Source organism: Bos indicus x Bos taurus, chromosome 1 (assembly GCF_003369695.1).
Source record: "Bos indicus x Bos taurus breed Angus x Brahman F1 hybrid chromosome 1, Bos_hybrid_MaternalHap_v2.0, whole genome shotgun sequence".
In the NCBI taxonomy this organism is placed as follows: domain Eukaryota; kingdom Metazoa; phylum Chordata; class Mammalia; order Artiodactyla; family Bovidae; genus Bos; species Bos indicus x Bos taurus.
The window spans coordinates 153,407,255-153,429,115 of NC_040076.1; the positions used below are offsets into that span (position 1 = coordinate 153,407,255).

Consider the following 21,861-nt stretch of genomic DNA (forward strand, 5'->3'; position numbering starts at 1 on the left):
AGTATGGAAACGTGTCCTCCTTCACGACTCCCTGCCCGGGCGCCGGCCGCTGTCCTGGAAGTGCTGTCTCCCTTTCTGCCTCTGCCTTTTGCCCTCGCCCATTCTGAGAATGCTGATTGGCCTTTCTGAAAGTATGGGGTCTTCCTGCCAGCATCCCTGAGCTGTCCTGTAGGAGCTGCCCCACACGCAGAGGGTGAGCTTTTGATGTGATCTCCCTGTCTTGAAAGTCTCCTCCGAATTCTTCTTCACCGTTTACTCAGGAAAGTTCCAGAGCCTGTCTCCAAGTGTCCCATGCAGTGTGTGCAAAGTGCTTGGTGAGTGGTCTTTTGTTTCCCTCGGTCTTGCCTCTGGCCTGGACTCCACGTCACCGGAGAGCAGTGAGCAGTACAGTCATGCTGTGTAAGTCAAGGTGAGAACCCTTCAAATCCGAAGTCAACCTGTGCTGCGTGTTAGCGGCCTGGCAGAATGTTCACCAAAGTTAGTCTGTGAGTTAATAATGTGAAAATTCTTTTAAAGAAACAGATACGTTGTGTAGCAGACCAAGGAATGAAATGCCAGCCAATGGAACGGATGGTCTTGGCTACTTTCTAAAATGTAGGCTTTCCTATTTTTAACATAATTTTCCACTTTTCAGCTCATCACTTTTTGTGCCCACTTTTAAAGAACTTCACTATTAAATAACACATGCACACACTTACACACAAATACACTCACACATAGTCACACACACACATGCTCAGTCACACATACACACTCATACACACACACACACACTTGCACACACAGACTCACACACACCCTAACCCGAACTTTTTGCCTCCATTTGAAGAAGGGGAAGATAAGGGTGAAATGTCTTATGTCACTTTTAAAATGTTTTGCTTTTAATTGGAAGACAATTGCCTTACAATATCGTGTTGGTTTCTGCCGCACATCAGCATGAATCGGCCCTAGGCGTACACAGGCGCCCTGTCTCCTGAAGCTCCCACCCAGGTTTTCATGGCGCACCAGGTCTGAGCTCCCAGCATCCACAGTGATTCCCGCTGGCTGTCTGCTTCCCGTATGATAACGGCTGTGCTTCTTGCTGCTCTGTTCTTCCCGCGCCCTGCTCCCCCGCTGTGTCTGCAGGTCTCTGTCTCTGGTCTGTCTCTCTGTTGCTGCCCTGCAAATAGGGCCATCAGCGCCCTTTTTCTAGGTTGCATATATACGCGTTTTTTCTCTTTCTGACTGACTTCACTTGTATAACAGGCTTTAGGTTCGTTCCTCTCACCAGAATGACTCAAACGTGTTCCTTTTTATGGCTGGGTAATAGTCCACCGCGTACGTGTACCACGCTTGTTTATCCAGTCACCTGTCGACCGACATCTAGGTTGCTTCCATGTTCTAGCTATTGTAAATAGAGCTGCAGGGAACACCGGGGTAGATGTGTGTTTTTCAGTTATGGTTTTTTCAGGGAATATGCCAAGCAGTAGGATTGCTGGGTCGTATGGTAGTTTTATTCTTAGTGTTTTTTAAGGACTCCCCACACTGTTCTCCATCGTGGCTGTACTTTAACAGACGTGTAGAATATAAGCTTCTTAGGCAGCTGTACTTGTTTTCTTATGTTTCCACATTTCATCTTTATCAGCATCACTTTTTAATCATCCGCACTGTTATTCTTCCTGAGTCCTCAGTCCTTCCCAAGGCAGCCTCTGACTCTCGTTCTTCTGACCTTTCTGAAGGCTGCCTCCTTGCATCTGGGCTGGATGCTTGTCTGAGCTCAGCCTTGTCTTCCCGAGTCCTCGGTCCTTCCCAAGGCAGCCTCTGGCTCTCGTTCTTCTGACCTTTCTGAAGGCTGCCTCCTTGCGTCTGGGCTGGATGCTTGTCTGAGCTCAGCTGCCTCCTTGCGTCTGGGCTGGATGCTTGTCTGAGCTCAGCCTTGTTAACAGAGCCTCACCGCTCCACCCGCTCTCCTGTCTCGTCTCTTTTCTGTGTTCCATCTGGACGTCCACCTTCCAAGTCTCAGTGGTGCTTCTGAGACTACCCGAAATATGGATATTAAAGATTAATATCCTGAAGTCCAGATGATGCCGAAATATTAAAACTAAAGAACCACTGGGGTCTTATTGTCAGGGCCTCATCTGGCCACCTTCTAGGAGGTGCATCCGAGTCATCAAGGCATGTGCCAGGGAGCCTCTCAGACCTACCAGGGAGAAGTGTGTGTGTGTGTATGTGTGTGTTGCTTTAGCAGAAATCCTGGATTTTAGAACATAATTGCCACCTAGTCATGGTTATTATTTGTCTTTTTTTTTCAGTGTATTAAAGCAAGCACATCCAGGGAAGGTAGGAAGCAGATATGGGGGATGCGGCCCTCTATGTGCCAGGCTCCCAGCAGTGGGCTTGGGGGGAGGTTAGTGACCAAGCTGGGGCGTTGTCCAAAGAGAGGCCGAATGCAGGAGAAGGGTCAGTGTGGGAGTTTCCTAGACAATGCAATGACTTCTACTAATTACTGTTCCTTTTTTAAACCAGTGAGCTTCTTAAGCTTTATTAGCATGACAGGAATTAGGGCCCTGGCTCCTATTAGGAGAGAGAAAGTGGAGAAGAAGCAAGACTAGATTGGCAGGTCACTATATTTATCCTGTATGTCAGCCCTTGTTCACTGTTTAAAGACACTAAGGAATAAAGCTCCTGTCAGTCACTGTGTGAAGAACTGCTTTGAAGCGATGATGCATAGAAAGGGAGTGAGAAATTGGGGTGCCCAACTGAACAGGAAAAATGTACAGAAGAGCACGGGAAATGTCTTGTAAAATGACAGCTGCTCCAGCATTGGTTGTAACAGCGAAAGATTGGAGACCACGTCCATCCATGAGGGCTGGTTAAACCAGAGGCGGCTCATCTCCACAGTGTGTGTGGGGGGCTCTGTAGGTGTCAGAAAAGGGTGAGAAGGGCTTGATACGTGGGCAGTGAGCCATCCCCACCATGGCTGCATGGACAGCCACAGAGCACTGTGCATGCTGCACTGCTTTTGTGCAAAACACGGGGGATTGTAGATATATGGACACCTCTGCTTAGATCTTCAAGGAGAAAGAGGACAATAAAAGATAAACTAAAAACGCATAAAAATGTACAGGGGGAGGGAGGGATTAGGGTAGAGGAATCCAGGAAGAAAGTAAGATTTACCTGAATGCACCTTGATAAGCAGTTGTACTTAGGAATCATAAAAAAAAAAAAAATTTTATCCAAAGAAGCAAAAACATTTCCCACCCCCACATACACAATGGGATAAAAAGGAAACAAATGAACGTAATTGTACTTTTTCTGACATAACCTGTAAAGAAAATTACCTTGACTGACCTTAGAACACTGTGCTTTTATTACATTCTCAATGAGATGTACTCTAAGGACAAAAAAAAAAAAAAAAAAGCAGAGTTTAAATTGTATTTAGCAGTCTTAATATTAGTTATGTCGATGTGGTTAATTAAGATTATTTGCCAAAGAAATGTCTAAGATTTAAGGGAAAAAACAGTGAAAACATTGTATCTGTAAATTTGAATTAGAAGTACAAGCAAGATCTTATTCTTCCCTTAAAAAAATAGCCCTGTACCTAAGATCTGTTCACTAAGGAGCCTGGAAAACAGTGGAAACCCAGTAACAGTGAGCACTCCTAGCCCCCAGATTGTGGTCTTTGAGCACCATTCTCCGCTGTAAGAATCCAGAGGTCCTTGGAGAAATGCCTGGCTCCAGGCCCAGGTGAGCAGTGTACCTGCTAACTCTTGAATGTCTTATGCCAGAAGCCAGGGATGTGTCAAAGGCTAATCAGTGACCTCAGAAGGACTTAGAAACCCACCTGCAGGGTTCCCATTGGCCAGCGATGGGATACTGACTGCAAGTGAATATGTAAAGAAAACCCCCCGAGTTTTAATGATATTAAATCAGGAAGAGGACGTCCCACCACTCCCGCGTTCACACTGCTTTGAATGGCGGTGAGGAATGTGCACTGATTATGTGAATTATACAGAGTTATGGTGCCCTCTCCCCTCTGCTGCAGGCGGGGTCTGGGACCTCAGGTCATCTCACTGGGACAGGAAACAGTGCTTTGTACTTTTTTTCATCCCAAACTGCCAACATTGAGACCTTGGTTCAGTTCACTCAGTCGTGTCCGACTCTTTGTGACCCCATGGACTGCAGCACACCAGGCCTCCCTGTCCATCACCAACTCCCGGAGTTTACCCAAACACATGTCCATTGAGTCGGTGATGCCATCCAACCATCTCACCCTCTGTCGTCCCCTTCTCCTGCCCCCAGTTCCTCCTAGCCTCAGAGTCTTTGCCAATGAGTCAGCTCTTCGCATCAGGTGGCCAAAGTATTGGAGCTTCAGCATCAGTCCTTCCAATGAACATTCAGGACTGATTTCCTTTAGGATGGACTGGTTGGATCTCCTTGCAGTCCAAGGGACTCTCAAGAGTCTTCTCCAACACCACAGTTCAAAAGCATCATTGAGACCTCGGTGGAGCTAAAATCAGCCTCCGAGATTCCAAAGCCTGGCCCTGGTCCAGGGTCCCTCCCTCTCCCTCAGCCTCAGTCTCTGAACCTGGCTGAGTCTCTTCAGCGCCCCCACCTCTAGAGGAAGAATGCGGATGGTCATCTGTGCCCTGGGCAGCCTCCCAGTCCACAGGCATGCACTCAGAGACGCCGTCTGCCTCGCTGGGGTTGTGAATTGGCATTGCTTCCCCCGCTGGAACTTTCTTATTTCGTCCTCTGTGAAATCTCAGTGGAGACTGGAATCTTTCTAGCTATACCTAGAAAGGTAAACATTGCTGGCCCATTACCACCGATTGGGTGGGGAAGTAACATCCTTTGTCGTTCTGCTTCTTTCAGCCATGGAGTTCCACGAGCACCTGCAGAGCATTGGCACCAAGGAGGGCCTGAAGGAGCGCAAGCTGCAGAAGGCCGTGGAGAGCTTCACCTGGAACATCACCATCCTAAAGGTACTTCCGAGCCGTTTCGGGCGTCCTGAGTTTGCAGCCCTTTCCGCGTGCTGCTTCCCACTCCTTTGTATCCTGTTTCCTGCGCTGTGCGTCACCAGCCCATCAAGGCTGCAGTGTCGTCACGGAAGTCCAGTGAGGACTCTGCTTTCGGGAGAGTCTGCGGCACGGTTGCTGTGCAGGCGGCTCACGGGGAGAAAAGGGGTTGAGTGGCTGGCACGTTGTGGGGCCTGCCAGGAAGGGAAAGGGCCTTGCGTTTCACCCTTGAAACACTGCAGACTTCATAGCTGCCAGTCGCTGCACTGGAAACAGCACTGATTACAGAGAAACGACTGGGAATTGGAAGATTCTATTTCCTCAAATTTCATTCAACGCTTGAAAGTATAATCACAGCCTTAATATTAATGTGATCCCAGAAAAAAAAAAAGGAAAGAATCGTGGGGGGTGTACTCGAAAGAAGTATGTGAAGGGAATTGCCGTTTGAAAGACATTTCCCTCCCTAACTGTTTATCTGCTTCCTTCCTCCTTCCCTCCATCTCTCTTTTTCAGCATGACCACTTAAAAATTAACTGTTATTATTTTTATCATGAAAGTAATATATTTTCATTATAGAAAATGTCAAACTAGCGTAACCATAGGTAAACATAGCCTCACCATCCAGGGTCTTTTGCTGTACATTCCCTCAGCCTTTTTCTCTGTGGCATATGTAATATGTTGTTGCTCAGTCGTGTCCAACTTTTGCAGCCCCATGGACTGTAGCCCACCAGGCTCCTCTGTCCCTGGGATTTTCCAGGCAAGAATGCTGGAGTGGGTTGCCATTCCCTTCTCCAGGGGATCTTCCCAACCCAGGGATCAAACCTGCATTTCCTGCATTGGCAAGCGGATTCTTTACCATTGAATCACCTGGGAAACCCTGCATATCATAAGACACGATTTTAAAAATATTATTATGTATGTGCCTTGGGGCTTCTCTGGTGGCTCAGATGGTATAGAATCTGCCTGCCATGCAGGAAATCGGGTTTTGAGCCCTGGGTCGGGAAGGTCCCCTGGAAGAAGGCATGGCAACCCACTCCAGTATTCTTGCCTGGAGAATCGCCATGGACAGAGGAGCCCGGTGGGCTATAGTCCACGGGGTCTCACAGAGTGGAACACGACTGAGCGGCTAAGCAGCAGCATGTGCCTTGGAACATTTTTGTGTTTTTATCTCAATGATCTTTTCTTCATCTCAGTGTTTGGGACCTTGAATAATAATAACACAGAAATATGATTTGTCTGGACCTTGGACAACTCAGTGTAAAATTACTCTCTGGTTCACCCTCCCAGCTTTCTTCTCTGTTGAATTCAAAGCTTTAAAGACATTATCACAGCTGCCTCTTTTAATTTTCCTGTTCCCCCTCAAGTTAAAGGATCCACCCTGCAGCAGACAGTTTTCTTATTTCATTTAATGAGAAGTCACCCTTCCCAAGCTAGCCAACTTGCACTTTAACGCCCCTACTCATTTGTATAATTAAAGTCATTTTCTGAACTTCTTCAAATACTTCCCTTCCTACACATGTACTTTTTAAAAGCTCTAGATCTTCTGCTTAGTATTTAACTCTGATCACTTGTAGTTCAGTAAACGGCAGATAGTAAACTGTACTGTGGAGAGGCGTTTGGCTTTACAAGTTGCTGGTAGGCTCTGAACTTCCTGCAAACCTCAGGGGAAAATGGCGCCATAGTGTGTAGCCCTGATAGGAACAAAGGCTCATTTGGCTTTTTTTTATAAGATCCCAGGGATCCTTAGGCGCATTACCGTTTGGGAAGCACTGGGCTGAGGACCCCTGGAAAGGGAAGCCCATTGCACACAGTCCTGAAAAACAGCAGGCGCAAAGTAATGGCTCCTATTCTAGAAATGGGAAGTTGAACCGAGCGGCTGCACTGAGGAAACCATTTTCTTAGGAATTATGTCCAGGAGAAAGAACTAACTTTCTCAGACTTGTCAGACTTCTGTTCATATGGAAACGAATGCACAGGCCAGGGTTATGGTTTTGGAAGTCTCCAGGGTAGGACTTGCTCGCGGCGGTGCTTGCGCACGGCAGAACCGGCCTGGAGTGCGGAAGGGCTGCAGAGATCTGCCTGTCTGTTCTGTTCGGCGGGAGGGCCTCGTTCGTGGCCGCGTATTCCACGGGTGCAGACGTCCTTTGGGCAGTCCAGTGCTCGCGGAGCTTTAGACGTGGGCCTGCGCTGAGCTCCCAGCCTTCTCCTGCAGGAGGGTGTGGGTCTCTCGCGTCCCTCTCCTCACCTGCTCTTTGCGTGGGGCTGGTCCTCCGGGGCTGTGCGTGGTGGGCAGCGGGCGCCCTCGTGGGGGCACAGAGGCTTGGGGAGGCCTCCAGACTTCCCCTTCGGACGTGCCGAGCAGCCCTGGAGTCGCCCGGGCGCCTAACGCGCGGTCTCCCGCGCCGCACCGCAGGCCTCCGGGGCCAGCGCCTCGGGGCGGCCTCAGGATCCTGGCCGACAGGGTCCTCGGGCCTCGGGGGCTCCCGAGAAACCGAGCGCCGAGCAGAGGCCGCAGCTGCCTTCCGAATCCGCGCGCGCACCTGAGCCGCGCGGCAGGCAGGGCGGCCGGTGGTCGCGAGATGCAGGGCTCGCAGCGTGGGCATGGCGGATGAGACCCCTGGCCAGAAACGGCTTTCATCCGAGGGTATCCAGCCCAGGTTTCATGAGTCTCTGCTGGCTTCGTTTAGTTTTTTCGGTTTTAAGGATTACTTTAAAATGCAGACATGGATGAAGGAGAAATGTCTATCTGATCCCACACCCAGAAGGACCCACTGTTAACATCTTGGCGTACTTTCTTTTAAAGGTTTATGTATGTATGTGTTTTGGGTGTGCTGAGCCTTCATTGCCTGCCCTGAGCGTTCTCTAGGCGCAACCAGGGCGGGCTGCTCTCTGGATCCGGCGCGTGGGCTCCTCCCCGCAGCGCGGGTTCTCTGTTGCGGAGCACAGGCTCAGCAGTTGTGGCTTAGTTACCCCGCGGCGGGGCGGGTCTTCCCGGACCAGGGATCGATCCTGTGGCCCCCGCATTGGCAGGTGGAGTCTTAACCACTGGACCACAGGGAAGTCCAACATCTTGTCATATTTACTTCATTTTTTTTCCTTTGAATAAAAATCATTTGTTTTTGTGAACATGTCATTATAAAGAACATTTTTAATGTGTAAAAGATAAGTTTTTAAATGACCTCAGATCCTCCATCTGAGAAATAATTGCTTTTAAACGTGTGACCTTATTCCAGGAACTGTTTTATATGCATACGGATGGGTGAATAGAGATATATTTTATTTTCTGAGTCATACTTTTTCCCGGTTTTTCACATCTTTGATATTTTTGTATGTCATGTAATTCATGGAATCTTTGCATTGTAGCCTAGTTAAATTGGAGTGATTTTCTTCCTCGTGAAAATTGCTCAGTCGTGTCCGACTCTTGGTGACCCCATGGACTATACAGTCCGTGGGATTCTCCAGGCCCAGCTTTCTCAGAGTTTGTCTCTGTCCTGTCCTAGGGTTTCCGCTGATAACTGGGGAGAGGGTGTCATTCATTCCCACTGACTTCTGATTGCCTCTTTAATTCAGAAACCAGCCCTCAAGGCCTCACACTCATTAGATAGTCAGCACCACTCTCTTTTTTGATGAGCTTTATTGAGGTATAACTTATGTAAAATAAAATTCACCAGTTTTAACCGTGCAATTCAGTGAATTTTGACAAATGTGTATAGTCATGCAGCCTGCCACAGTGATGACTGTCATCCCCGGGAGTCCCCTTCTGCCCCTTTGCAGGAAACTCCCCTGCCGGCCACCTGCTGGTCTAATTTCTGTCTCTGTGGTTTCCCCTGCTCCAGAATGTCACATACATGGAGGCGTGTACTAGTAATCTTGGTGCCTGGCCTCTTGCATTCAGCAGAACACTTCTGAGAGTCATCCAAGCTGATGTTTCAGTAAGCTGTTCCTTTTTCCTAATAAATAGTGTTCTGTCCTCTGGGTGTACCACACTGTGTCCATTCACTGGTGGGGGACATTTGGGTTACTTCTAGTTTTCACATATTATGTATACAGCTGCAGCGAACATCCACATGCAAGTCTTTGGGTGAACATACAGTTTCCGTTTTCTGTGAGTGGAATTGCTCACTTGGTAACTGTGGGTGTGTCAGATTTTGTAGGAAATTGCCACCTGCTTTATGAACCGTTCCATAGAGAATCCCCCCCAGCAGTGTTACGGGAGTTGCAGTCATCCCACACCTTTGTCCACACTCGATACCGTCAATTTGGTGAGCCAGTGAGTGTATATATATAGTTTGAGCATCTTTTTGTTGAGTCTTTACTTTTTTTAGATTTTTAAAGAGGTCATGATGGGTCTTAGTGTGGCTTTGTTTTTTCTGCTTAGACTTCTTCAAGAGTTTTCTATCTGTGGGTTTATAGTTTTCATCAAATTTGGCAACATTTCAGCCACTGTTTCTTTAAATCTGTTTCCGTTTTGCCCTTTGCCGCCTCCTCCGGTGACTCGTGTATGCGGATGTGCTGTTTGATGTTGTCCCACAAGTCACAGTGACTGCTCATTTGACTGAGGCCTCGCAGCTGCGTTTCTTTTTCTATAGTTTCTAGAGTTGCGTCTTCAAGCAATATTGCTGTATCCTCCACAGCACCTCATCTGCCGCCGACCCTGTCCAGTGCGGTCTTTATCTCACTTTCCCGCTTCTGCCGTCGACCCTGTCCAGTGGGGTCTTGATTCCACTTTCCCGCTCTCCCTTCTGTGCTCGTGGCGTCCTCTCCCTCCTTGGACATGTGTATTTCCAGTTGCTGCTGTGTCCCTCCCTCCTTCTCTGTTACCCTTGACGGCACCTCGCCTCCCTGAGCTCGGGAGCAGACTGCTGGGCTCGATTGGGAAGCTCCCCTTGCATTGACCTTGCGTCTGGACCTGTTCTCCCAGGGCTCCCTGTCTTGCACTTTCTAAAAATCATTGCTTTATATGTTGTGTCTGGTTTTCTAGTTTTGTGTCAGCCCCATCCCTAACTGGACTGTGTCACCTCCTGCTTCCCTTCCCCTCTTCTCCTTCATCAGACAGAAGTAAAACGAGAAAGACAGTTTGTATCTCTCCAGGTTGGCTGACTGTTAGAATTTTCAGCATTTTTATGGATTACCAGTATGAGTTCTCTGGGTTTTAGACATTTACTAAATCCTGTCACGCCCTCGTCTCTGGGGTGGCTGCTCGTGTTTGCATGTTTGTTTTCCACTTTTACTCTTTCTGCTCGTTTCGTCACAGATGTGGGAGGAGGTTCTGTAACGCCTTACGTTTTTATTTTCTATTGGAGTATAGTTGGTTTATAGTGCTGTGTTAGTTTCAAGTGTACAGCAGAGTGACTCAGTTACACATGTGTATCTAGTCTTCTCAGAATCCTTTTCCCAGCTTCGGTTATTACAGAATATTGAGTAGAGCTCCCTGTGCTACACAGTAGACCCTTGCTGGTTATCTGTTTTCAATATGCAGTGAGTACATGTCAGCCCCAAACCCTCAGTTTATCCTTCCCCCAACGTTTTCCCTTTGGTAACAGCAAGTTTGTCTTCTAAGTCTGTGAGTTTGTCTCTGTTTGGTAAATAAGTTCATTTGTATCATGTTTTTAGATTCTGCATATAAGTGATGTCATATATTTGTCTTACTCTGTCTGACTTAATCCCTATAGTGTGATACTCTCCAGGTCCATTCATGTTGTTGCAAATGGCATTGTTTCATTCTTATTAACGGCTGAGTAATATCCCCTTACTCAAGAACCAAGATTGCCAGAAGAAATATCAATAACCTCCGCTACACAGATGACATCACTTTATGGCAGAAAGCGAAGAAGAACTAAAGAACCTCTTGATGAAAGTGAAAGAGGAGAGTGGAAAAGTTGGCTTAAAACTTAACATTCAGAAGATTAAGATCATGGCATCTGGTCCCATCACTTCATGGAAAATAGATGGGGAAACAGTGGAAACAGTAAGAGATTTTGTTTTGGAGGGCTCCAAAATCACTGCACATGGTGACTGCAGCCGTGAAATTAAAGACACTTGCTCCTTGGAAGGAAAGTTATGACCAACCTAGACGGCTTATTAAAAAGCAGAGACATTACTTTGCTGACAAAGGTCCGTCAAGTCCAGGCTATGGTTTTTCCTGTGGTCATGTATGGATGTGAGAGTTGGACTATAAAGAAAGCTAAGTGCTAAAGAATTGATGCTTTTGAACTGTGGTGTTGGAAGAGACTCCTGAGAGTCCCTTGGACTGCAAGGAGATCCAACCAGTCCATCCTAAAGGAGATCAGTCTGGGTGTTCATTGGAAGGACTGATGCTGAAGCTGAAGCTCCAATACTTTGGCCACCTGATGCGAAGAGCTGACTCATTGGAAAAGACCCTGATGCTGGGAAAGATTGAAGTTGGGAGGAGAAGGGGACAACAGAGGATGAGATGGCTGGATGGCATCCATCACCGACTCGATGGACATGAGTTTGAGCAAGCACCCGGAGTTGGTGATGGACAGGGAGGCCTGGCGTGCTACAGTCCATGCGGTCACAAAGAGTCAGACACGACTGAGTGACTCAATTGAACTGAACATCCCAGGATATCTGTACCACGTCTTCCTCAGCCATTCAGCTGTCAGTGCGCATTTCAGGTGCTTCCATGGTCTGGCTGTTGGAAGCAGCACTGCAGTGAACAGCTGGGACGCATGTATCCTTTTCAACCATGTTTTTCTCCAGATACATGTCCAGCAGTGGGATTGCTGGATCGTATTGTAGCTCTTTTTACAGTTTCTTAAGGAACCTCCCTACTGTTCTCCATAGCGGTTGTACCAACTTACATTCCCGACAGTGGGGGAGGGTCCCCTTTCTCCTACGCCCTCTCCAACATTTACTGTTGCAGACTTCTTGATGATGGCCGTTCTGAGGGGTGTGAGGTGATACCTCATGGCAGTTTTGATTGCATTTCTCTAATAATTAACGATGTTGAACATCCTTTTATGTGCCTCTTGGCCAGTTCTATTTCTTCTTTGGAGAAGTGAAGTGTCTACTTAGGTCTTCTGCCCATTTTTTTATTGTTACTTATATATATATATTTGAGCTTCATGAGCGGTTTGTAAATTTTGGAAATTAAGCTCTTGTCAGTCACATTGTTTACAAATACTTTCTCCTATGTTGTTTTTGTCATTTCCTTGTCTGTGCAAAAGCTTTTGACTTTAATTAATTCCCCTTTGTTTATTTTTCTTCTTCTTTTCATTCCTGTAGAAGACAGATATTGCTGCAATTTATATCCGTGTTGCGCCTGTTTTCCTCTAAGCGTTTTGTAGTTTCTGGTCTTACATATAGTTCTTTAATTCATTCTGAGTTTATTTTTATGTATGCTTTTATGTATTTTTATGTAAAGAATATTCTAATCTCATTCTGGGTATGCAGCAGTCCAGTTTTCACTGCACCACTTACTGAAGAGACTGCCTTTTCACCAGTCTATTTTCTTGCCTCCTTTTCCGTAGCTTAGGTGACCACGGTGCCTGGGTTTACCTCTGGGCTTTCTAGATCCTGTTCCATTGATCTATATTTCTGTTTTTGAATCAATACCATACTGTCTTGATTACTGTATTTATGTAGCATAGTCTGAAGTCAGGGAGCATGATTCCTTCAGCTCCATTTTTCTTTCTCAAGATTGCTTTGATTGTTTGGAGTCTTTTGTATTTCCACACAAATTGTACAGTTTTTTGTTCTGATTCTGTGGAAAATGCCATTGGTGATTTGACAGAGATTGCATTGAATCTGTAGATTGCATTGGGTAGACACTGGTTTTCAGTGCTGATTCTTCAGTCCAAGAACACGGTGCATCTCCCCCATTTGTCTGTGTTGTCTTCAGTTTCTTTCATCCGTATCTTAGTTTTCTGTGTACTGACCTTTTGCCTCTTTATTCCTAGGTATTTTATTCTTTTTTATTAGATAATAAATGGGATTGTTTCTTTAACCTGTATTTCTGATTTTGATTTTCTGTTGTTAGTGTACAGAAATGCAGTAGCTTTCTGTGTATTAATTTTATATCCTGCAACTTTACTGAATTCACTGATGCGCTCCAGTAGTTTTCTGGTGGCATCTTTAGGATTTTCTGTGTATAGTATCATGTCATCTGCAAATAGAGATATTTTAACTTCTTTTCCAAGTTTGATTCCTTTTATTTTTTCCTTCTCTGATTGCCATGATAGGACTCCCAAAACCGTGTTGAGTGTGAGCAGTGACAGAGGATGTCCGTGCCTTGCTCCTTATCTCAGGGAAGGTGCGTCCAGCTTCCCACGGTTGAGAACGATATCACATTTGGATTTTTTTATGTTGAGGTGGGTTCGTTCTGTGCCCACTTTCCGGATAGTGTTAATCATAAATGGGTATTGAATTTTGTCAAAAGCTTTTTATGCGACTACTGAGATTATCATATGATTTTTATTCTTCAGTTTGATAATGTGGTATATCACACTGATGATTTGCAAATACTGAAGAATCCTTGCTTCCCTGGGACAGATCCCTACTTGATCAGGGTGTATAATTTTTAGTGGACTGTTGGAGTCCTCAGTTTGCTAGGATTTCTTCTGAGGATTTTTGCATTCATGTTCATCAGTGAATTGGCCTGTAATTTTCTTTTTTGTGATATCTTTGTCTGGGTTTTGTATCAGAGTGATGGTGGCCTCATAGAATGAACTTGGGAGTGTTCCTTTCTCTGAAATTTTTGGAATAGTTTCAGAAGGACAGGTTAACTCTTCTTTAAACATCTGATAGAATTTGCCCCTGAGGCCATCTGGTTCTGAACTTGTGTTTGTTGGAATTTTTTTAATTCACAGTTTCAATTCATCGCTTGTGATCGGTCTGTTCATATTTGCTGTTTCTTCCCTTCCGTCTCCTGGAAGACTGTGCCGTGTTGAGCACTTGTCTGTTTCTTCCGGGTTGTCCATTTTATTGTATATAGTTGCTTGTAGCAGTCTCTTACGATCCTTTCTATTTCTGTGGTGTTGGTTATAACTTCTTTTTCATTTCTAATTTTTTTGACTTGAGACCTAAACGCTTACCAATTTTTTTTATCTTTTCAAAGAACCAGCTTTTAATTTCATTGATCTTTTCTATTGATTTCTTCATCCCTGTTTCATCTACTACTGCTCTGATCTTTATGAGTTTTTTCCTTTACTAATTTTGGGTTTTGTTTCTGCATCTTTCTCTAGGTGCTTTAGGTGTAGGTTAGGTAGTTTGAGATTATTCTTGTTTTCTAAAGTAAGATTGTATTGCTATAAATTTCCCTCTTAGCACTGATTTTTCCGTGCCCCGTAGGTCTTAGATCATCACACTTTCATTCGTTTATCTGTAGGTGTTTTATTTACTCCTGATTCTTTAGTGACCTGGCTGTTTTGTAGCATATTGTTTAGGCTCCATGTGTTTCTGTTTTTGCAACACAGACACAAAGGTTTTTTTCTTTTCTTTTTTTTAATTTAATTTTATTTTTAAACTTTACATAATTGTATTAGTTTTGCCAAATATCAAAATGAATCCGCCACAGGTATACATGTGTTCCCCATCCTGAACCCTCCTCCCTCCTCCCTCCGCATACCCTCCCTCTGGGTCGTCTCAGTGCACTAACCCCAAGCATCCAGTATCGTGCATCGAACCTGGACTGGCGACTCATTTCATACATGATATTTTACATGTTTCAATGCCATTCTCCCAAATCTTCCCACCCTCTCCCTCTCCCATAGAGTCCATAAGACTGTTCTATACATCAGTGTCTCTTTTGCTGTCTCATACACCGGGTTATTGTTACCATCTTTCTATTCCATATATATGCGTTAGTATACTGTATTGGTGTTTTTCCTTCTGGCTTACTTCACTCTGTATAATAGGCTCCAGTTTCATCCACCTCATCAAAATGGCTGCGATCCAAAAGTCTACAAATAATAAATGCTGGAGAGGGTGTGGAGAAAAAGGTTTTTTCTTACAGTTGACTCCTGATTGTGTAGTGTTGTGGTTGAAAAGGACGCTTGATACGATAGTTCTCTTAAATTTACTGACGTTCCCTTTGTGACCCTGCTTGTGGTCAGTCCTGCAGAATATTCCATGTGCACTTGAAAAGATCGTGTATTCTGCTACTTTTGGATAAAATGCTCAGAAAATGTCAATTAACTCTGCCTGGCCCAGTGTTCACCTAAGGCCTGCGTTTCCTTACTGATTCTCCGTCTGGTGGTCTCTCCACTGATGCACGGGGGTGTCGAGGTCCCCACTGCACTGCTGCTCCCGGTTTCTCCCTCACGGCCGTTAGCGTTTGCCTCGCGCGCTGCGGTCCTCGCACGTCAGCTGCATGTATATTCACGTTTGCCTCGCGCGCTGCGGCCCTCGCACGTCAGCTGCATGTATATTCACAGTTGTTTTATCTTTGTCTCAGATGCCTTTGTCGTGTAGGGTCCTCCTTTATCTAACAGTTTTTATTTTGAGGTTGCTTTCATCTGATATGAGTATTGTTAGTCCAGCTTTCTTCTGATTTCCATTTCCATAGAATTCCTTTTCCCATCCCCTCGCTCTCGGTCTGTATGTGTCCCTAGGTCTGAACAAGTGGGTCTCTGTAGACAGCATATATATGGGTCTTGTTTGTGTATCCGTTCAGTCTTTTCATTGGAGCATTTTATCCATTTACGTTTAAGGTAATTATTGACATGTATGTTTATTGCCACTTGGTTGCTTGTTTTGAATTTGTTTTGTGAGTCCTTTTCTTCCTCTTGTGTTCTCTTCTCTTGTGATGTGATGACTAACTTTACTGTGTGTTTGGATTCCTTCTTCTTTCTTGTATCTGTTGTAGATTTTCAATCTGCAGTTACTATGAGGCTCAATATAGCAGCCTGTGAATAAACAAGGTAGTGTTAAGCTGCTGGTCTTTTCACTTCAGACACACCCCAGTGCCCTGTGTCTGCGCCCTCCTCGTCTCACGCTTGCTGGTTTTGACGTCGTATTTGTGTGCCGATGATCTTCACGCCCCCTCCTCAGCGCCCCGCGACACTCGGGGACCGCGAGTCCTCTCTCAGACCCCGGATTCAGGCTGACATGGCTCTTGGTCCCTTCCCCATCGGGTCCCTCCATCTCCTGAAGGCTCCGGCTCGTCAGTGTTCTTCATAGGATGGGGCGGCCAGGAGCCCCCCACACTTCAGATGCCTGGTGAGCTAATCCTCCCAGAATGAGACTTGGAGGTCTGATTTTGCCCGAGTCTGAAAACTGTTACTAATCTAGGCCAAAATCGTGTTGGATTTCATGTGTCCTCACGTGCACCTTAGTGAAGCTTGTTCCAACCCAAGATGTTTTCCAGAAGAACTACTGCCGAGAGGGCGCTCCCTGACTCTCACTCCACTCTCAGGGAAAGACAAAAACAAAGGCTGAAAGTAATCCGAGATTTGTTCTCTTTAGGAGCGTAAGACTTCTGCCAAAAATAAATAATTAAACCAAATGGTTTTTGCATCCGTAAGACATTATCTCTAAGATGTTATTTATGTGTTTGTAATTGATTGACAATGTTGTATTAACTTCTGCTGTACAGAAAAGTGCTTCAGTTGCGTGTGTGTATATGTGTGTGTGTGTGTATATATGCACACACACACGTTTTCTTTCACATTCTCTTCCACTGCGGTTTATCTCGGGACACTGGACGTAGCCCCCCGTGTTTTGCGGTGGGACCCTGCTCTTGCCCCGTCCTGTGTTAGTACTTGGCCCCCCGGCCCCGCCCCCCAGCCCCTCCCCTCGCAGCCGCAAGTCTGTCCTCTGTGTCCGTGAGTCTGTTTCCGTCTCGTAGACTGTCCGTTTGAGTCATGTTTCGGATCCCACGTGTGAGTGATAGCGGGTGCTTTCCGTCTTTCTCTGGCCGGCTTTACGTGGAATGATAGTCTCTCAGTCTGCCCGTGAAGCGGCAGGCGGCAGCGCTCGCTTCTTTGTCGTGGCTGCAGCGTGCTGCGCTTGGTACGTGTCATTTCCTTTCCCCACTCCTGTGTTGGTGGGCACTCGGGTTGTTTCTGTCTCTTGGTCACTGTGAATACTGCTGCTGTGAGCAGAGCGGTGCATGTGTCTCTCTGAATTGCAGTTTTATTCAGATATATGTCCAGGAGTGGGATTGCTAGATCATGCTGCTGCTGCTGCTGCTGCTGCTAAGTCGCTTCAGTCGTGTCTGACTCTGTGTGACCCCATAGATGGCAGCCCACCAGGCTCCCCCGTCCCTGGGATTCTCCAGGCAAGAACACTGGAGTGGGTTGCCATTTCCTTCTCCAATGCAGGAAAGTGAAAAGTGAAAGTGAAGTTGCTCAGTCATGTCTGACTCTTAGCGACCCCATGCACTGCAGCCCACCAGGCTCCTCTGCCCATGGGATTTTCCAGGCAAGAGTACTGGAGTGGGGTGCCATTGCCTTCTCCAGCTAGATCATATGCTAATTCTATTTTTTAGTTTTTGAGGAACCTCCATACTGTTTCTCAAGTGGCTGTACCAACCAAGGTTTCCTCTAACAGCATAGGAGGGTTCACTTTCCTCCACGCCCTCTCCAGCATCTCTTGTTTTTAAATATTTTAATGGTGGTCATTCTGCCTGGTGTCAGGTGGCATACCTCATTACAGTTTTGATTTGCATTTTTCTAATAATGAGCTGCGTTGAACGCCTTTTCGTGTGCCCACTGGGCATCTGTATGTCATGGGAAATGTCTGTTTAGGTCTTCTGCCCAGTTTTCAGCCGGTGTGTTGGTTTTCTTGTTGTTGAGTGGAAGGAGCTGTTTGTATATTTGGAAATTGGCCGTTTGTGGATCGCACCATTTGCCAGTATCTTCTCCTAGCCTGTAGGTTATCTTCTCATTTTGTTTATGGTTCCCTTTGCTGGACTGAAGCTTCTGAGTTTTATTAGGTTCCATTTGTTTACTTTTGTTTCTATTGCCTTGGGAGACTGACCTAAGAAAACATGGGTGTGATTTATGTCCGAGGATGCTTTTCCTGTCTTCTCTTGTAAGAGTCTTCTGGCGTCATATCTTAAGTCTTTAAGCCATTCTGAGTTTATTTTTGTGAAGAATATGAAGTTGGTTCTGGCTTCACTGATGTACATGTGGTGGCCCCGCTCCCCCAGCACCACTTGCTGAAGAGACTGCCTGTCCTCCACACCTCCTTGGTCGAGGAGTAGTTGGCCGTGTGTGTGGGCTTGTTTCTGGGGTCTGTGTTCTACTCCACTGACCCATATTTCTGGTTTTGTGCCCATACTGTGCTTTCTTGATAGCCGGAGCTTTGTAGTTTATTCCTAAGTATTATTTATATTTTCTGGTTGTGTTTTTGAAAGAGATTGTTTACATCCCCTTTCTGATACTTCATCGTTAGTGCAAAGAAATGCAGTTGGTTTCTGTATGTGAATCTTGCATCCTGCTGCTCTGCTGAATCCTTTATCAGTTCTCATTTTAATAGTAGTTCTGTGTGGAGTCTAGAGGCTTCTATACAGTGTCCTGTTATCTGCACACCGTGGCTGCTCTGCTGTTTCCCTGCTGACCTGGATGCCTTTGGTTTCTTTTTCTTGTCTGATTGCTGTATCTAGGACTCCAATACTGCGTTTAATAGAAGTGGTGAGAGTGGGCCTCCTTGTCTTGTTTCAGATTTTAGCAGGAAGCCTTGCAGCTTTTCATTGTCAAGTATTATATGGATGCGGGCTTGGCATAAGTAGCTTTTATTATGTTGAGCTACGTTCCCTCTACGGCCGCTCTGGTAAGAGTTTTTATCATGAACGGATGTTGAATTCTGTCAGCTGCGTCACTGAGACGATCGTGTGGTTTCCATCTTTTCTTTTGTTGATGTGCTTTATCACACTGGTTGACTTGTGTATGTTGAACCATCCTTGTGAACTTAAGGTGAATCCAGGTAGGCCTTTTTATCTGTTGTTGGATTTGCTAATATTTTGTTTAAGAATTTTCGCATTTATATTCTTCAAAGACATTGGCCTGTAATTTCATTGCTTTTTGCAGTGTCCTCTGGTTTTGGTATCAGGGTGATGATGGCTTCATAGAATGTCTTTGGGAGTATTCTCTCTTCTTCAGTCTTTTGCAGGAGTTTGAGGAGAATCAATAGAAGTCCTTTTTTGTATGTTTGGTGGAATTTGCCTGTGAAGCCATCGGGTCCTGAACTTTTGTTTTTTGGGAGTTTTTTAAAGTAGCGATTCTGTTTTGCTTGCAATGCTTGGTGTGTTTAAATTACCGGTTTCTTCTCACTCCATTTTGGTGGGATGTGTGTTTCTAGGAACTTCTCCATTTCTTCTGGGTTGTTGAATTTGCTGGCATACAGTTTTCGTGGTCTTCTCTTTGGCATTTTGCATTCCTGGGGTACTGGTTTTCTTTTAGGGTTGTTGAATTTGCCGGCATACAGTTTTCGTGGCCTTCTCTTACGGCGTTTTGTGTTCCTGGGGTACTGGTTTTCTTTTATTCTGCGTCTCTCTTTTCTTGGTGACCCCTCAGAGGTTTGTGGTAAGACATTAATCTTGGTTTGTGTTCACCTGAGGTGCAGGTTTACCTGGAAGCCCTGAAGGACAACACTGGTTTCTGAAAATCAGACAGTCTGTGCTCCACTCCTTTCCTGACGCTAAGCCCCTGCAGTTACTTCTCGTATTATAGGTAATCGATTGTGTTGTCTGTTTTTGGGAAAAGCTCTAAATCAAACTACTGCAGTGCTTGTTGCTGGGCAGGCCGCCCTTCCTGACCCATCAGAACACAGTGGCACCTCGGACATTTGGATCCCACTGATGTGGAATCTGTGGTTACTCAGCTAACGTTTAATTATGCGGAGGTGTGCTTGGAAGATGCCTGGGGCGAGGGCAGTGCTCACACGAAGCGTGTCCCGGCGCCCCAGCGTCCTCTGGCTCCCACCCTGGCCCTGTCTGTCTCTCCCACCTTCACCTTGGCCCCATGTCCTCTCTGGCCCTTGTCCTCTGCCTGGAATCCCCTGACCTCCTCTCTCTGCGTGGCTGGACTCAGCTCTGCGACCTGGAGACCCTGCTGACCGCTCCCAAGACCCTCGTCCCATCCCTGTGCAGGTGGGTGCCTCTCCTTTCCCCGGTAGCAGGGAGGGCGGTCGCAGTTGCAACTCGAGGGCTTCCTGGCGTAGAAGCCAGGTCCCTACAGTGGCCTCGAGCGCCATCTGTGGGTGCTGCGGGGCCCCATGTGGAAGGCGCAGCCCCTGACCTGCTGGGGCTCAGCTCGGACTTCACATGTCCCTGGGCTGCCTGGGAGCACCACCTTCCGCCTGTGTCAGATGAAGTGGGAAGCTGTTGCTCTGGAGAAAGGCATTTGTTCTCAATTAAAACTCAGCTGAACCTTACATTTAAGTTTTTAATTGGTTAACTTCTATACAAACTGTGGAGTACAACAGTTGTAACACTGAAGAGTAACAGTTAAATGTGACAAAAGAGCCAAAATATTGGCCGGAAGGCGGGGGACAGTGTCATGGGGTGGGCGGAGGGCTGTCCCAGATCGACCCGTGGGTCCTGCATATTCAGGACACAACTGAGTGAGGTCAGGGATTAGGAGCTGCGTCCCCAGAAAATAGTGGAATATTTGAAAGAAAGCTTTTCCTGTGGAAAAGCTCGTGCCCCCATCCCCATTGCTCCAGCCTTGGGTGGTGATGGTCAGGGGGTCTTTTCTAAGTGGAAGGTTTATTGAGACCTTAGTGGTAAGAAGGCCTGACGAGCTGAGGAGGGGGCCTTCCTGCCCCTGCGACCCCTGGCGGAGCTCCATCAGAATGTGGTAGGTGGCGGCTCAGAACCAGTAGCCAGGATTGCATTCGCTCTGATGCCTAGTCTTCTGCCACTCTACAAAAACTGAAATCTAGACTTCTGCCCCTGCATTTAACCACAGGAAAAGTGGATTGTCTCCATCATTGGTGAAATGCTGAGCATAAAAATGCTGTCACTGCTCCCCACTGTTGGCTTTAAAGTCTCACCTGTACCTTGTGGGCTCCACTGCCTGTAGTTTGGACTCTGGTTTAGTTTATCTGAAGAGAAAACACACACACACACGGGTTGTGTGTACTTAAGTATTTAAAGTTTCCATGTCGACCCTGCCCTTGGGCAAGGCCCGCCATCTCTCTAAACTGTTTCCTCAGCTGTGAAATGGGGATGGTAATTGCACCTGTCTTGCAGAATTGAGCGACTGTCCTGAGAATAATCTCTGTGAAGGGCTTGGCTCACTGTCTGGGGCTCAGTAGTCACTCGGTAAACGGTTACTGTTGTTCCCAGCAGACTTTGTTGGTAGGCATGCCTACCTGCCCAAGTTTTGAAACATCATAGACTTTGTGGTTTCAGATCTTGGACTGTAATTATGCTCACAGTCCTTCTGAGTTGTGGGTGTAGACAGAAGGTGTTAGTTTCCCTCTTAAAGGAGGCTTACAAGTTTGCTTGTGATCTTGAATACCTGTGAAATACCGGATTGAAGTGCATTCAGTTTCTTTATGAGCCTTGCATCACCCCACAGATTACTTACTAAAACGCACTGTTTGTGACCACATACTATTAATATTCCAGTTAAATAACAGTAAAGGAGCTGTAACTTCCTGTCAAGCTGGCTTTTGTTTCCCAGTCATTAGGTGAAGGTTTGACAAGTTCAGTCTTGGGTTTTCGTTGCAGAAATGTTTGAGGAGGACGGAAGTGGACTCCAGACCAGCGTGCATGACCCCAGAATGTGCTCAGGGGACCTGAGCTCGGGAGACGTGCAGAGTGACAGGGAAGCTGAGGCCCTGTGAGCATCAGCATGCCGGGTGCAGCGCCTCGCGGGGTGAGGCCCGCTGGGGGTGGCCGTCTCTCCTGGCCGGGGCCTGCTCTCCTCTCTCTCTAGGCCAGAGGCAGCCT

At 46.4% G+C, this 21,861-nt stretch overlaps 1 protein-coding gene across 1 annotated transcript in view; it reads left to right on the forward strand.

Annotated features, from left to right (window-relative positions):
* The window catches only part of PLCL2 (phospholipase C like 2), a 211,260-nt gene that overhangs the window by 173,754 nt on the left and 15,645 nt on the right, over window positions 1–21,861 (forward strand). The window contains exon 5 of the mRNA XM_027549575.1: window positions 4,855–4,964. Within this exon, the coding sequence (XP_027405376.1) occupies window positions 4,855–4,964 (110 nt within the window). The remainder of the gene's footprint in view (window positions 1–4,854; window positions 4,965–21,861) is intronic.